This window comes from Arthrobotrys flagrans (assembly GCF_004000055.1).
Source record: "Arthrobotrys flagrans strain CBS H-5679 chromosome Unknown unitig_1, whole genome shotgun sequence".
Lineage (NCBI taxonomy): Eukaryota > Fungi > Ascomycota > Orbiliomycetes > Orbiliales > Orbiliaceae > Arthrobotrys > Arthrobotrys flagrans.
In genome coordinates, this window is record NW_027137556.1 from 3794405 (window position 1) to 3812116 (window position 17712).

The window sequence follows — 17712 nt, forward strand, 5'->3', positions numbered from 1 at the left end:
ATAAGCCGATTGATAGTTCAATAGATACTGAGGACAGACTAAAAGAATAAATCCAGAATCAGAAGGGAAATCGAGACCCTAAATATATTCAAATACCTTGCTTCCGCGTGTAAATGTTTTTTTTTTCTTTCGCAAAGCCAAAAAATGAACTCGGCCGGCTGCCAGGGACGGAGAGATCAGCCGGCAAACCCTTGCAACATGGCATGAGCATGGGATCCTGATTCGGGATGCGCTAGCGCATGGCCTCGGCTCATTCTGGGCCGTTGTTGGGGAGGCCGGGTAGGCCGAACAGGCCAATATCGCCTCATGCATATAGCCACGACTCAAAAACATGCAGATGTTCCTTTGGCCACCCTCCAAACAGAACTTTCGATCTATTGCATAAGGAGGATTTTATCTCCGCCGAGATGGACCGTTAATTCCTCACGGAGCCTATGTTTTCTATCGCGGGGATATAACGCCGACCTTGATCGTCTTCGATGTCGACTTCGAAGCTTGCTTTTGTGGAGCTACCTTTGTAATCACCAAAATATTGCATGAGGGTCATGCGGTCATGCATATTTTCCCATCAAACGTCTATCACAGAATTGATATCATATGTATCCCTTTTCTTAGGAGGAGGAGCTTTAAAACATTAATATCTAGATCAAGCGGGTCGTTGGAATTCTTGAAACCGGAAAACCGGCAACAGCCGCCCCAAGAAAAAAAAAAAAAGATTTTGACTTCAAAAGACCATTGCCCTAACGGTCTGTGCATTGAAGGAAAACTATTAATATTCTAGAAGCCCCCTTGATCCCGTCCGGTAAGAAATGAGTCTTCGGATTGTTAATACTCCTCTTTAGGCTTACGCAAACTGCAGCCCTTACTTATCGACCGACAAGGAGGAAACCTTCATACAGATTTCAAAACTCCCATAAAATGACCTCATCCTGCCTAAAATGTCGGTGAAGAACCTCGTGTTTCTCCGACCCCAAGGAGAAGGTTGGCCGAAAAAGATACCAAGCTTTTTCTTAGCGCCTGGCCCACCCATGAAAAGTGCCGTTGCAGGGACCCGGAGATACGCAAACACCCACATCGGATCCGACAAACGGCTGTACCGTTTCGTACGAAATTTGTTAGCTCTCAAGAGCGAACGAGCGGTTTGATGCACCAATTTGAATATGTGGAAATCCGCAGTTTTACCAATTCCTCTTCTCAATGCAACATATGTTACTCTGTAGACACCGGTAGTTGGATGAGTAAGCTTCACAGCAGCATTGCATAGAAGAGGAAGCCGAGTATCATCGAGCTCGGCCTGTTACGATGGATTGATTCATCCAAGCTTTCTTCGTCCTAGGGAATGTCCAATCCCTGCTGCTGACAAAGGCTTGCGTCTGGAAACAGAATGTGACTCCATCCACTGGAGCTGTAGACGTTTAATCCTTACTACCTTTGTTCTAAGACTTCCGAAATTAAGACGACATCTCGTGTAACTGTCTTTTGACGAATAAGCTCACTTTGTCAACAGCCGGACGGCTCGCAAGCCTACCATCGTGGTCGTGCTGCGGGCTTATGTAACACTTGCGTCTAACCGATTCGAACCGACGACTCTTTCGGCCATCGTCATGGCGGATGCTGGAACCGGGACTCATGAGCCCATTTCTGGCGGTTGCCTGTGTAAGGCTGTGAAGTATTCGATTGCCTTTCCACAGGGACACTGGCCGCCTAAGGTATCTCCCTGGTGTTCCAGTTTCTATAACTTTCGTTCCAACTTGACAACGCACTTTCCGCCACAACTGCCCAACAGAAATAGTTTCGATGTTAATTTTAACGTCCAAGACATGGATATGAATATATACAATAGACTGACCGGTTGGGACATATCTTTCCCTATTTTAGAAAAACAATATCTGTCATTGCACACAATGCCGCAAAGCCACCGGAGCTCTCATGGCCCACATCTTCACAGTCACACCATCTCAAATAACATGGACCTGTGAAGACCGCTCCTTCCGTGAATACTCCTCAAGCACTGGAGTCTTTCGGGGCTTTTGCCAAACCTGCGGGTCGACTCTAAGCTGGAGAAACACCAAGACACCAGCTGAGATTGATATATTCTCAGGAACGCTGGATGAGGATGTTCTGATTGGTGGAGATGGTGAGACAGGGAGGAAGATATTGATGACGGATAGACAATTCTGGTGTGAGAATCTGGTACCTGGTGTTACCGACGGAGCTAAGAGCCGTTTTATGTATAAGACAAATGCGGAGGGTGGGGTTCTGAGGGAGGTTGCATAAGGTTTTAGTATCGTCGATATTTGAATTTCCATAGTACCAAGTAATGAATTACTCCTCTCCACAAAGATATGATTCATATGATTTCATACTGGTAACACACCTTGGTTGTATGATAGTAAGCCCTTAAGGTCAAAGCCTCTTTTTTAGGTACTTTGTACCTTTGCATTGTAAGTAGCGAATGACAGCCAGCGAAAGCTCCAGTTAAGACGGTGAATTTCAGCTGCTTAAAGTTGTTCTTGACTCGAAATGCCACAAAGCCAACACATCTTGCCCACATATACATTACCGACAGACAAATACTCTCTACGAACCAAAAATGACTTTATATAGTAATTTATAGATTGTATTCGACATAACCTATAACAATCTGATAGCTACTATAATATATGAATCTTTCCCATCTCCTGACTAGTCCCGGGCCCTAACCATCGAATATCGGATCTCTATAAGGGATGAAGTACATGAAGGAATAAATCATGATCTCATAAACATCGTAACCTCATAAACTTTCGTAAACGTGAAGAAAGATCAAATCCTGATTTAATAGTATCCATCATTGCCATCATCAACAGGAGTTGGTGTAGTTTCTTCGCCACCAGCACTAGGGGTAGTGGTGGTTGGGGTCGGAGTCTCAACACTGTCGTTGTCTGTTGTGGTTGGGGGCGGAGTTGGGTTCTCACTGTCACCTCCCTCTCCAGGCTCGGTAACGGTAACGGTCTCGGTTTTTGTGACAGTAGTGTTTGGCTTGGTAACAGTGTTTGGCTCGGGCGGATCTTCAGTTACAGTAACAGTCTTAGTGACTGTGGCTGACTCGGGCGCATCTTCGCTGACGGTAGCAGTCGTAGTGACAGTGACCGGCGCGGGTGGATTTCCACTGATTGTAATAGTCTTAGTGCAGGTAGTAGTCCAGGTCTTGGTAACGGCCTGTCCCGCTGGGCCAGTGATTGTGACAGTGCGGGTGGTGGCTGGGCCGGTGAAAGACTTAGTCCAGGTCTTTGTGGTCGTCTTGGTCCAGGTCTTAGTAATGGCTGGAAATTTTTTAAAGTTTGTAAGCTTCATAATTCTCTTGATCCTGAATGGGAATCGGGACACTCACTTGGCAACTTGCACTTATATTTGCTGACCGATGCAAGAGCTTCTTTGCAATGGGCTGCAGCCAAGTCAGCGCCAATAGCGATAGCGAAGAGGGCGTATGTGATCTTCATGATTGATAAAATTGAAGGAGTGTCGATAAAATAAGAAAGGAATGCAGTTATCGTGAACCTGGAAAAGAACGTGGGTCTTTTTTTCGTTTTTCTAAGAGAGTGAATGAGTGAACTCCAAGATGATGATGATGGATGGTAGAAAAAAAACAAGAATCCGTAGCGGAAATCGTGCGTAATTTATAGGATTTATCCGATATCATGATACATACATCTCCTCACGATTTAAGGCAAAAGTTAACTCTTCAATTGGTTTCCCTAGACAATACGATTGGGCAGCACCTGAGAAATCGAAATCAACCCTAAGAGCCTTGCAGGAAAAAAAAAAACAAGTTGAACCTAGAAGGCCGAGGACAATGGTTACAGCTAACTGTATACAGGCACCGCTGGTATCAAAAACCGCAAACTTTCCGTGACATGTCAACAGCTGCATCGTAAAATAATCCGGTTATGGATTTACATACCCTGATCGATACAATCCCTTAGTCTAGAGAGAAGACGGGTGCTGGACAATCCCTGCGTTGCGCCGTATCCGAAAGGCGAGATTTTGGCGTCTCTTGAATGAAGTCACCACACTGCCAAAACGACATGTTGTTGGGTGTCCAAAATCGCTTGCTTGGCTATTCTGGGCAGTGCGAAGCTTCGCCGAGTTTAACCCCCCCTGCAGAATATTCTAGGATTCGCGCATAGATAACCCGTATTTGAAAGATGACGAATTCTCGGATCTTCATAATACACACGTTATAAAGCATATGTCATGGAATTGAAAACCTGGGAATACGGATACGTTTCCTAGAAGTTGAACGGCTTTAGCGGCTGAGGCCCGTTCAATCTGGTCTATAGAAGCGACTCCTGCCCTCATGAACCTATAAAGCTGAGTTCGTTTGTTAACGGTTCACTGTATAATAGTGCAAAACATACAATTATATTCGGATGTAATTGTAATTTGTGATCCAATACTTCTGGGCAAATGTCGTACGAAGCTTAGGTGCTGACGTATGCCCACACTAGACCGAAGCTACATGTATACAATCCTGCAGTTGCTGAAAATATTTAATAAATAACAGAATTATAGGGATCCTTAGCAGCAAGACGGATTTGAGTTCACCAAGAAACCGTTGGGGGACCCGATTCCAAATGCCCAGAACATGTGCGATGATGTTTTGTAATATAATTAGATACAACTAGCGATTGTTCGTTCAATATTTGGCAGGTAGAAGGACTCGGCTGTCAGGACAGATATGTATACATACTACTATAATTTGAGCTATATATTTCGCAATAGTAAGTAAATAATAATGCTTGTCTGCGTTTTATATCGCCAGAATTATAGCTTTCAAGCTCTTGTCTACCAACGAATGACGAAGTTTATATATATAAGATCGCTCCGATATTGATACCGAGTAGGTCACATTCTATCACAATTGCTTATTTTCCTAGTTCGATCCGAAGAACAATGATCGGAATCTTTTATTACAAACAAGCAGATCCGATAGATGCGTACATAAGCTATCACCCCTTGGAATACGTCCACACGTCGTCCAAATTTTGTTCTCAGGACACCAGATTGCTTTTTTAGTACACGAAGGATCAATCAGATCTAGTATTGAAATTTCACTGTTTGTAAACTAAAATGTTGTTAGCTGGCGGCGCTCCATTATTGATAAAGTCGGTGTGTATTACCTACTTAAATAACTAGGTTCGAAAATCAAAAGGTATGTATTTATATTGTTTTGGGGGAAATGTCAGATTCATTGGTGTTATATGTTGCAATTGCGATATCCGAGTGGTCTCTAAAACGTATGTTACATCCGATAAGCTTGTCAAGATCCATAGGGATACATTATAGGAATAAATCAGCAGCTAGTCGTGCCAAAAATCCTCGAGGTGGTTTACGAGTCAGAGTAAATGGTCAATTAGGTCAGGTAAAGCAGTTCCTATAATTTTTTGGCCAGCGGGGCGACTAAGGCGCCGGACGTAGACATAAGCTTGAAAATATGGTTCGAAGGTACGGCTGTCAGCTCAATTTAAGTGATCGTCTCGAATTCCCTCTCTCAAGTGCCACTAGTATTATATTGGAATTCGGTGCGATATAGTTAAGTAAGTACATGTACATATCATGTCGACGTCGACGATCAAAAAATACTCGGAACCGGAGTGTGTATTGGTTCGTATAATTTCCACCGACATCTATTCTTGTCTCTCTCTATTTTTGAAACGTATAACTAACAGCTTGAGCGCTTAGATATATGTGTCAACCTAGAAGACAGGTTCCTCAAAAAGCCACTGAGCTATAAAGTTGGGGTGCCCACGTGTGGCTGTCAACCTTGCAGCAAGCAAGTACGGTTGGCCAGCTCGATATGAAAAATTGCACCGCCTAGTTTCACTATGGTGGCTGTTTAATGCTGATAGTATCCTTTAGCGCACATGTATGAAATTGGCGTTTAACATGTGAACCAAAAACGAAATTTCACAAAACTGTCGGTGTGGAGAATAGATTCTCATTTATTCGGCCGCCCATACGGGGGTTAAACAACGGTAGCTTGGTCATCGCGATTCGATCAAAATACGTAATACTAGTCAGCTAGTTGAAATCCTGGAATATTCGAAATATGTATCAACTTTGAACTTAACTAGGATTTTGATATAATGCGCCCAATTAGACGTATTGTCTCTGGAGATCCTACGAAACAGGTACCTTAGTGGCTGCTAACTGCAAAGCTTTAAACGCCGAACCTATAGTAGCTCACTTACTAAGATCTTCAATGTTTCCCTCCTGAAATATAAACTTCAAACTCATGTGACCTTTTAAATGTCAAGCTTTAACGTCTTTGCAGGGTTATCAACTCTGGTAGCGGCTTGGGGTTGACTGGTGGCAGCGGCTACGAGGAAGCTTCATGGAATCATGGAATGGAGGGAACGGCATCTTGCATTATTTTTGCATGCACCTAAGATCTTGTTTGCATAACTCGGGCGCCTACAACTCAGGTACCCGCCCCACAGTTATGGGGCTGGGCGACGAGTGGCACAGAAGGCTTCAATATCGAACCAGCGGGCAGCAATTGTAATTGAAGGAATAGTGTTGAGGATTCATATTTGAATAGGATATAGATACAGAAATAGAAGGCGTTTAATTTATCCAGGTTCCCTCCCAATATCGTATGCTTGTCAAGATCCATACATGAGTACTCGGTAATTTAGGTCAGACGTCGGGTGGGGCTATTCAACACAGCATGGCACACTCGAGCAAACGGAAGCCTTATCTGAGGTTTTGAGATATCAAGTTTCTAGCTCTAGACGAATATAGCAGATGCAATTCAAGCGCCAAACACTGCGATGGCAGCTCTCACTGTCAATGCTGCCAAAACCCCAGAACTGGCCACAAAGAGACCGAACCTCGTGGGAATTTTGTTTGTCAAGCAATGAACAAGCGAATGCACAACCCTCACGCCCACGTAGGCCCACGCCAATCCCAAGTCAACTCTGTTACCCCGCCCCAGCTGCGCGACGACTAGAGCAATGGCGTAAAACTGCAGCGGCTGCTCCATGAGGTTGTTGTAGTTGTCGGCCTTCCACCGGACGCTTGCTGGGAGCGCGCCGTTGTACTCTTCTTTCGTCATATCGGGCCGCATTTTGATTTTCCCGGCCTCCTGGGCGCGTACCGTGGCGGGGATGCGAGTGGCATACATCCAACCTTCAATAACGAGAGTCCAGAGGTTAAGGCCGACAATTGGGCCAAGCATTTGAGTTGAGAAAGAAGACATTGTGGAAATATTTGTTTTAGGAGGTTCCCGGCGGGGTTTAGACGTGAAAATGAGGGGCCAATTGATGTCTGATTGTTCAATTGACGGGTGACAATGGCAACTGGTTCATGAATCCAAAGAATTACGACCTATGCTGGCAGAGACCCTTATGAACCCAAATCCTTTACCCCGGACTACAAATCCCATGTATCGGCCAGGTGCGATTTGCATCCCGACGGGAGTTATCAAACTACCTCGGTAGGGGAGCTCCTGAGCCCACACGTAAGAGAGAATCGTGGCCTCTAATGCAATGCAGTAATAGCTATCGTACGTTAGTGCGTGTCCGGTTAGCTAGAGCAGGCATTAAAAAGTGCTCGGCTGCAGATCCAAAGTACGACGAACGATATGAACACACCTTTGCGCCAAAAAACATTTGCCGCAACGCAAAAAATTCGACTTTAAAATTTTTTATTTTAGGCTCCATTATCTCCTCTCCCTATATTATCAATAGCAGCCTACGATGCCCGTTCAAAGCCAATTCAATTAGGAGGACAACAGAAACCTCATTAAGTATCTTATATTCGAGAGTAATTCTACCAGATCGGATATCTTAACTAAATTGAAAAGTTTATAGGCTTCAAAGGTGCGCAGTTTAAGTGCTCAAAGTCTTAACTATAAAATTACTCAATAAAGCTATTAACTGCGAAAACTAGATAAAGATCAAAGGTAAAAGGCTCTTAAAGTACAAATACAAAAGGTAGCCGACGAAAACAGCTCATTAAATCGAAACCAAGAGCTTCTAGATAATATCAAAGATCTTATAAAAGAAAGGGCCACTCAACTAAAGATACTCGATGACTTAACGCCGAAATAATCGAAATTAACAGATCGACTACTTTCATCGATAAGACACCATCATAGGCTTTATCTCAGAGCATCGCCTAGGACGGAGCTCGTAAACTTTAAAACTATAAAAAAAATCGCAGCACAGGTTTTTATAAAAGAAGAACTAGGAGGAAAGGGTTATCAATACGCTACTACTCACATTAAAAAGATTACACCATTAGGAGTTCTTGTTACCAAAGAAGCTATCCAGAAAGCTATTCACGAACTCGATCTAGAGAGGCATGAAATTAAGACGGCTACTTTACATCAAGATAGATTTAAATTTCGTGTTCCTAAGCTAAATACTATATAGTTAATAGATAGCTACGATAAATTATCCATTTTTAGATTTCAGATATACAGGATTATCAACGCCTATTTTTAATACGTTCTTTTTACTTACGTCAGTATCAGCAATCGAGCAGCAGTAGCCATTCTGTACTTTTATTTATTAACAATTCAGAAGCATGGCCTACCTATCTTAATAAAAACCAACAAAAGGACCGAAACCGTGATAATAACGGAAGGACAAGTCAGGCTATAAATAACAGCCGCAGAAGAAATATTAAAAGTCAGAGATTGCTATTATTTCAAGATCAGCACTCATAACACCCGTATTAAATCATAGTAGGGTCGGTTGGCTTTATTAACGACGAACGATTATTACGCTATTTTTCTTTAATACAAAGATGATAAAGAGTTTATCGGTTCTAAGTAGGATATTATCGCCTTACGCTTCGTCTATATAGATTCTTTGAGAAAAGACGTTCAATTCTTTATTAATTTATATAATTAACATCTAATTTTACCTTAGAGAAAGCGGGAGTATTATTTATTAATAGGCAAGCCGTGGTATCTTTACTACTACCTCCCTGAAAACTGTCCAAACAAAAAGCTGCCGGTTGACTCTAAGATTATAGAGGATATACTACAAAAATTAAAGGTCTATGATTGGAGTGCATATATATACTTTATAACGAATGCCCTCTGTAGGCGAATTTTGATTCAAAACTGCCTACTGTAAAAATATGATGGCCTTATTAAAGGAAAGAGCGTTCACAGGAAAATATATATGGTATTAAAAAATGGGTTGTATAAAATAGAATAAAAGGATAACTTTGAAGCAGTTCTTGAGATTGAGATACCTAGGGGTAGAAGAAAGTAGCTATAAAAAAAAACTAAATTACAAAAAAGGAAATAAAAACTATATGAAGAATTAGAATAGGGAGTGAAAACTTAAAAAAATAACAAAGTTTACAGGATACACGAAAGAATACTAGCAGTTAACATGTAATACAACAATCTTAATCTCAATCCTCTACAAGAACTATAATTAGAAAAAAAAAAGTAATAATAAAAGAAAAAATTATTAAAAGGAGAAATATTCTCAATAAAATTTACTAAAAATTAATAAGGTTTATTAAAGTTTAACTAACTGTAATAAATATCAACAAGACTGCATAGACGTTAAGATCAAACTCTGGCCGTTTTACTGCGAATCACACGTAGAGTATGCGTACCAATTTAAAATTCAATAAAAATAACAAGGCTACGAGAAAGTAGCATTAAAAAAAGACTACTAACGTTATTAAAGTTAGTATCGAAGTATTCCGACGCTAGCATAAAACGTAGTAAAAAATCTTCGATAGTTAAAACCGTCAAAGCTCTAACTTCTCTTTCAACTACTTCTTATTCTTTATTATCTAACACAAGATCGTAGAGAGCGACATGTTTTTTCAAATATATATCATTTTCAAAATCCTCCTCGTCCTCCAAAGGAACAAAGACAGTTAAAAGATTACTTTTCCAAATATAGTTGCGAGATCGCTTTTTAAGGGGTTATAATATTTCAGAAGTCTCTAATCGTTCACAACCTAGGCCTCTTCAGCGAACTGGAAAACTATTTACATTAACAAGTATAACAATACCAAACCTAAGTTTCGGGCCTTTGACTTTGCGAGCAGCACGACATTGGCCTCTAAGATAGTCAAGGCTATATCCCTCTAACAAAAAGACGTTACTAGTAACGAGGTTTACGTAATCATCCAGAAGTCCGATAAGGTATGCAAAGCGGTTCTCATCGATCACATAGCCAACTAACTCAAGATTCTTCCAGCTATTCAGGTCTCTGACAATTGCTTTATAGTAATCGCTCCATAAGACATACTCGTCTTTGTACAGTAAGATAATATTATTACTCATACCACCATCAACAATAACAGATCATTCAGCGCCAAAGTACTTTTTTAGCAAGACAACCTCAAAATAATTCTTCTCAAAATCGTCATCTAAAACAGAGTCAATAACAGGAAATAGTATAACAGACTAGGCTAAGTAACAACTTTTTCACTCTCAAGACACACTTCTATCTCAAACGCTAATTTTTTATCTTTCCTAAGATATTATACGTCTATATAAGACGAGGCTTCTAGAGGGTGCAATACTAGCACGTACACTAATAATAGCTAGAGTACCGGTACGAAATTTAGTAACAATACTAGCAGCTCTACCAGTATTATTAGAATAGTGCGGCTATCCATTAAAAGCACAATAGGCGATAGCTTAACAGCTCAAAATATCAGCAAAATCTACACCGCATTTTATACAATAAGTTATAATCGCTATTATTTTACAGTTCACTAAACTTTAAAAAAGAGTGAGATAACAAAGGAACGAAACAAAAAAGAGTATAAACAACGAAACGCTGCAACAAAGCAAAAGAATATATATAAATAATTAATAGAAAGAATAAAAAAAAGAAAAAAAATTAACACTAAAATAAAATTTTTTCGTCTTTATATACTTTAAAAGTAACTCTTTTATACCATTCGTCATTATTACACCTGATTAAAAATCTAATAAAATTAACGCGGATCCCTCTTCATATATTTTCTAAAGCCTAAGCTTTAATATCAAGTCGTCAATAAATAGACCCTTACCCTTTTGTAAATATCCGCTAAGTTTTCTTCTTTTAAGCATTCTTCTTAAGCATCACAGCTTATATACACCCTACTAACTTCGACTTTAACTCTAAAAAAGCCCTTTTTAAAAAAATATAGAAAAATAATTACACCAGTTCCTCGTCCACCAGCTATCCTTATTATCTAGCAACCTGTCGATCCTACCCACGTAGCTCTCTTAAAGCCTCTAATTCGAAACCCACCTAGATCTAACGATGAATTTACCTAGAAGATGTTTGATCAGCGTCTAAATTACTAAGAAACAGTCGCCGGATTTCAAGACATTATTTTAAAATCTCGCTAATCTTATATTTTCGATAAAATCTTCGTCGAAATTTATAACCTACTTTAGATAATTTCTAGGCGATAAACCTTTTCTACGCCGGTCTTACTTTAACGTCATACGCAGTTTTTTTCGAATATCTCGAATATCGAGTATACGGCCTCAAATTCGAACGCGACGTCAAATTAAAATCAGCGTATAGTAAAACGAATAGCGAACGAACTAGTTTTTTTCCTTCGTCTTCTTTAAATCATTCGCTATTTTTTTCTGAACACCTAATCTAGCAATAACTTTTTAGTCGCCGAAGAATTAGCTAATCGTTTCAACGAGTTCATCAATGTTCTATCCTCGGACCTAACTTACCGTTGTCATTAGAAGTATTAGTATATAATTAACTTTGACACTATAAGCCGACATTTATTTAGCAAAATCCACGATACTTTTGTTTAAGCGTTTTGATTATCAGACAATACCCGAGACTATAGAGAGCAGATTACCTATATAATTATAGGTTTAAGTTCTAATCTTACGAACCATACTAATGTGGCTCATCTGTTAACCGTCGAAGCTTAAACCATGTCGACAGATCCTACTATTAAGCAATTAGTTACTACTTACGATTGACATACTTATAATCTGCCTTTGAATTACGTTGATAACAGGCTTCTATTTAGCCAGCCTAATACTCATCGCGCTACCTTCGAACTATATGATTTTAAGCGTTTACATGTTAATAATATCCCATCGAATGCCTTAAGTAATCCAGATATCCCAGCTTCTATTACATAACCTTGAATATAATTAAAATAATTAAATAGCCGTAATTAGGCTGGAGTTTTAATTTTTTTGGTTTCGCGGTAAATTTTTTTAAAGTCGAATTTTTTGCGTTGCGGCAAATGTTTTTTGGCGCAAAGGTGTGTTCATACTATCGTTCGTCGTACAAAGACCTGGAACTCTCGCTTCCAACGCCTCAAAACTTATCGGAATCACTTCTGCATGGATTCGACTCATCTGATCAGACAGCTTCACTAAATTCAGACATGATTTCTTGTGTTACATACGTATTTGTGAACGATAAGAAAGTGGCAGGAAAAAAGGAATACGTAAGTCCTTGAAACTCCGCAGATGGCAGGAATATGAAATTACGGAAGAGAACGTCCCCGTCCTCATTTTGAAATTTTGTCTGATGGGAAACAAATCTCGGCATGATCCGCCAACTTGAGTAACGGGATTCAACTATCGCAAGCCAAACAAGCCTCAGTCTGTATTGAGCATAACAACCTCCCAACGCCAACTTCAAACACGGCCAACCTGTATTTCTAATGTTACAATCATTATAATAGATGTAGCGCCGGGGCCATGGAACGACGGAAATACACACCGCACACCAATACCATATATGGCCGTATCTAGTCCATAACGTGTTCAGAAATGAAAACCTGCAGCTTTGGCGCCTTTGTAGAAGGGCGACGGGCGACAAAAACCAAAAAGTCCAACATGGAAAAATTTCTAATGTCTGTTGACTATAAAAATATCGAGGACCCACCCGGCCGCATTGATCTAGTATCGACCCGCCATTAGAAATCTATATAAGCCACGTCTTAAGCAACCCTTTGAGATATTCGACGTATAGTATACATACAAAGAATGCGTCATTTCCGCCAAAGTTGCTTAAGAAATAAGGCCCTAAGCGCCGCCCGTCCGTTTGGTTCCTGATGAAATTTCCATTTTCTGTTAAAGTTAGCAAACCCCAGTCCATTAAACCCAGCCAGCCGGGTAGGTCTTCACTTCAATCCTCAGAGTCAAAAGATCTATCTTTAGCGCCTCTCATATAAACCCTCTTCAAAGCGTCTGCAGGGCATATAATTCGCACTGCCCCCTGGTCGTTTTTCCGGAGTTCAATCAACCTCAAGAACTTAGTATCGTCGAGACAAGCAAAGAGCCACCAGACCCGGCCAACCATGTTGGAGCTTGCTTGTGACTAGGCCCCATTTGATGCCAACGCCCCCAAACCTGTCGCAGCCAATCACAATCTCCAGTCTCCTAGATCAGCTGCGGGGGAAGCTTGCGGAAATCTTTACTTAGCATACCAAAAAGCAAATCTGGTTTTTAATTTTCCTTATCATCGAGAAACCTCCACCTGGAGGACAATGTCATTATTTGACGACGACGTCTCCTCTTTTCTCTTAACATCCTTCTCAGTTTGCATTTATCTTTCCTCTTTATTTTTTTAATCCTCTAGAGTATTACCTGTATTTTTATTCCCCCCAAAATATTGCGGCTTCTGCTTTTCTTTCTGTTACATCCCGTGTCAGAGAATACAGCGAATCTGGAAGCTGGGCAATAAAAACCGCGCAAGACCCAGAACTGCAGTCAGCATTTCTTATTCCAACGTTCGTCGTCCAAATTCTCGACGACGAATCTTCCACTTCACTCCGTATTTCGTAGATATTTAGATATCTCACATAGTAGCCATCATGGCGCACCTTAGACGGAACCTTAATACCCCCCCCCAATGTCGCCCGCCACGACAAATGCCCACAACTTCTATAACACCTTTGCACCCAGAAGAGGTGGCGCAGCAAGCCCACCCCCATCGATGTATCCAACGCCTAGCACCCCCCACCCGGTCCCACTGCCACCATCTTCGAATATCCCACCACCTCGTCCAGCATCTGCAATGCCTTCACAAACCACCAGCTCTTCAAATTACTACCAACCTGGGTCGAACTATGTGAATGCCCAGTACTACCGCAACGACCAGTATAATGTAGGCCCGCAATCGCCGCAATTACAGCCAGGGTATGGCAGTATGAATGTAGGCCCAAACCGAGCCCGAAGCCCGCCGCCTCCTCCGCCGCCAATTGGTGTCCCTCCAAAAACCTTAGCTGGGTATGGTGCACGCCCGATACAAAGCGCAACATACGCTCCAAACCACCCAAGTTACGGCCGGCCCTCGCCGCCTCCACTAAATGTTAACAATATCAACAGTTCTTATAATATAAATGCTGGATCTGCAATTAGACGACCCGCATCTGCTGCTGGTACAACAAGCAGAATGCCTGGTGCATTCCCCGACGAGACTATTCGTGAATCGTCGCCGAGAAACGATTTACCACTCAGAAATATGAATATGGGTCTGAATAATCCTATTATTGGTGTTAAAGCGGCGGCGAGGCAGAGGGATCCGGTTTTAGAGCAACCAGAGGACGAGCCTGAGGTGCCGAGGGCGGATAGTTTTTGGGGTGATTTATTTAATAAGAGCGAAAATCCACCTACCGCAACGGTGACACTTTCCCAATTTCTGAGGGGCCTTGCAGATTATATCGTAAGTAGATTTCAACCCAAAATGAAGTTTATCAGAGTGACGGACTAATATATATATATATATATATATACATATAACAGATTACAGAATTCGAGCCTAAAAACTCCATAGTTATAACGCCACCCAAGATGCTAGGCTTTTATGCTAAATTCAAAATCCCTGGCGGAGAACGCTTAAGCTGGGAGAGTGAGTTCCAAAGTATTTCCTAAATAGTGGCAATTCTTTGCTAACTATATTCGTAGATTTCTTCCTTGGACGACCTGTCAAAGAACTTTCTGATGTCTACCAAGCTCTCAACTGTCACCACCACTTAGTCCCACCGAAAGACTCAGCATCAGTACCCCCAACGGTTCCTAGTTTAACACCACAAGGGTTTGAGAGATGGATGACGATCCAAATCCTCGCGGATCCAGATCAGGAGGCAAAACGATTGATAACAGTACTGAAACAATGCCCTATCCAGAATCCGTTTGAAAAGGACCCTATGTTCAGAAGGTTCCCAAAGACTCTATCTAGGGAGTCATTCCCGAAATTTGCAGATGGCGATACCAGGCGGTTGTGGGATTTATTTGTTCCAGACGAAGAACAAGCAGCGCCTGCAATTAGATCTGGTAGCAATCCGCCACCCAACCGAGGGAAAGAACAAGAACAGAAAGATCGCGAAAGAGAGCGTGACCAACGAGTTCTAGAAGTTCTCCAGGACCGCGATGCCGGCAACCGATCTATAACTCCTCGAGGCGGCGCTGGCGGCTATGTCCCCCCTCCAATTGCAGAGGAAGACGTCGCAGAGCGTCTTCGAGGCGACAGATACGAGAGCAAGCCTCCACCGCCACTTCCAAATGACAACGGGATCGAACGAGAGAGAAGCCCATACTCTCGGACTACGCCTCAAAGAAAGGAAGAAGCTTCTCGTCCGGGGTATGACGATGATTACGACCAATTAAACCCATTCCTCTACGAATCTACGAATCTTCCCCCCCAGGTTCCCCAAGTTCCCACCGGCCCGTCTATTCCTCCAAAAACTCGTCCACTATCTCCACCACTATCTAAACATAACGACAAACGAATTTCAGATTTTGACAGGGAAGAGGAAGATCTTTATAAAGTCATGGCCGCTAAGCGCGCCGAAATCGCCGCTATCGAAGAACGTCTAAAGAAACAAGCCAGATCACCGCCCATCCCTCAACAAGAGGATGAGCGCCGAGGGTATCATCAAGGAGGCCACATCCCTATGCCAATCCCCCCGCAGAACATCAATATAACTATAGACGCCATGGCATCTCCAGACCTTTCATCAAACTACGCCGCAAACGTTGACTACGACTCAGACGAAGAAGCCGCAATTCGCAAGCGTGCGGAAGAAGATTGGGACCGCGAAGCTCGGGAGCGTGAAAAGTGGGTGGAAGCACGCAGGCGTAAGATCGAATTAGAAAGCTCTGGGCAAGGTGAATATGATCCTGATTTCCAGGCTGCTACGCCGATCAGTCACTATTCGTGGAGAGATAGCCATACTTCGCCGGCTCCTGTAGTGGTGAAGAGAGATACTACACAGAACTATAATTCAGGGATCATGGGAAGGAGTCGGTTGAGTGGAGGTGGAGAATGGGAGGAGTTTAGGGTTGAAGAGCAAGCTGGGGCAGGTGGGAGAAGAGCGAGCATAGGCATGGGGCACGATAGGTCGTTCTCGGGCGGGAGTTCAGGTTGGCCGCCGAGAGACCGCTACGCTAAATGATAAAATCACCATGGTCGAATAGTTGGGTGTGATGATGGGAGTATAGTCCTGTCTAGCGAAGATGAATCATACGACTGATTGCATTGGTTACCCACGTTGACGTATTGATGGATGAGATGCTTCAACGATACCATTCTTGCCTCTTCTTTTTTTTCTTTTTTTTCCTTTTAGAGATATTTTGTCTTTTCTTTCTACTCTTTTTCCTGAATTGTAATTTGGGCTGCGCATTTTCTTTCGTTTCTATGTATATATTATAAACTTCAATTCAAACAGTGCGTGTTCTCCAATTTAATTTACAACATATGATTCGTTTCCAGTATTTTGGCTAATGTTACAGAGCTCCAATTCAATCGGATCAAACGCCTTCTTGACAGCATGAATATATTATTAATATATTCCTTCTACCTGCTGGTTTGTTTTAATTTCCAGAAGGAGCTCCTCTGGAATAACCGCTTCCCTTACTGATTCTAGCAGTAATTGTGCAACCAGTCCTTGCTAATAGATATTACCAACAGAACTACAGTAATTACAGGACTATTATCGTTAGAAGGGCTCTTAGTTTACAAAGCCAACGATCAGGAGCCGAGATTCTACCACTCAAAAATATTGAAGCTCTCGTTCCTCACCCTTTCTCTTCATTTGGCCGTTTATGTGAGAGTGGAGAAATTAAAAGGTAAAGGCTATACGAAAACGAGAGTTTCGAGTTATCAGCCGTCCGGCCTGAGGATTTTCTGCTAAGGTTACCCGATTTCTATTCATACGACGAATAGAAGTATCTTCGCTAACTGCTACAATCTAGCAACCCTAGAAGCCAAGGAAATGATCGTTTATTGATACACTATGATTTTTAACTATTGCGTAATGTCTCTTTCAAAATGGGGTGCTGTGTGGAATAAGTTCGAGCCAAGATGCTGATAGAGCCATTGAGAGCCGAGAATACTCGTTTTGGGCCATCTAATACACATGGTTTCACATGCTCCAGGCATTTTTCGGTAGCAGAATTTGCTTGTTTCCTTCCAAAAGCTGTAGTGTTATACACGTATTGGTACTAGAAATTATGACGATATATCTGATAATCGATCCATAGGACCACTCTGCAAATTTGTGGAGGCGCAGCGGGGGATACCATTCTAAAATCAAAAATTTCGAAGTTGGTCGTTTTGACAAAGGCTTGCGTAGGAGTGATAAAATATGATCCCGTGCACCGTTTAAAGACACTTCGGTGAAAACCGACCATGGTGGGTGATGAGAAGTATAATTGGGGTCCGGGCTAGGGCCGGCTACATGACACTAGCTCAACTT

At 41.9% G+C, this 17712-nt stretch overlaps 4 protein-coding genes across 4 annotated transcripts; 2 read left to right on the top strand and 2 right to left on the bottom strand.

Annotated features, from left to right (window-relative positions):
- Positions 1-1604: 1604 nt before the first annotated feature.
- Positions 1605-2277, top strand: DFL_009151 (uncharacterized protein; the record flags this gene model as incomplete). Its single annotated transcript, XM_067638993.1, has 2 exons — positions 1605-1709; positions 1879-2277. The coding sequence occupies 2 exons, from the start codon at positions 1605-1607 to the stop codon at positions 2275-2277; spliced, it is 504 nt and encodes a 167-aa protein (XP_067486826.1).
- A 540-nt stretch (positions 2278-2817) lies between these two features.
- DFL_009152 (uncharacterized protein) lies at positions 2818-3482 on the bottom strand (the record flags this gene model as incomplete). Its single annotated transcript, XM_067638994.1, has 2 exons — positions 2818-3305; positions 3374-3482. The coding sequence occupies 2 exons, from the start codon at positions 3480-3482 to the stop codon at positions 2818-2820; spliced, it is 597 nt and encodes a 198-aa protein (XP_067486827.1).
- Positions 3483-6796: 3314 nt separating this feature from the next.
- Positions 6797-7243, bottom strand: DFL_009153 (uncharacterized protein; the record flags this gene model as incomplete). Its single annotated transcript, XM_067638995.1, has 1 exon — positions 6797-7243. The coding sequence occupies one exon, from the start codon at positions 7241-7243 to the stop codon at positions 6797-6799; it is 447 nt and encodes a 148-aa protein (XP_067486828.1).
- A 6622-nt stretch (positions 7244-13865) lies between these two features.
- Positions 13866-16410, top strand: DFL_009154 (uncharacterized protein; the record flags this gene model as incomplete). Its single annotated transcript, XM_067638996.1, has 3 exons — positions 13866-14678; positions 14759-14864; positions 14921-16410. 3 exons carry the CDS (start codon positions 13866-13868, stop codon positions 16408-16410), a joined length of 2409 nt encoding a protein of 802 aa, XP_067486829.1.
- Between the last annotated feature and the right edge of the window lie 1302 nt (positions 16411-17712).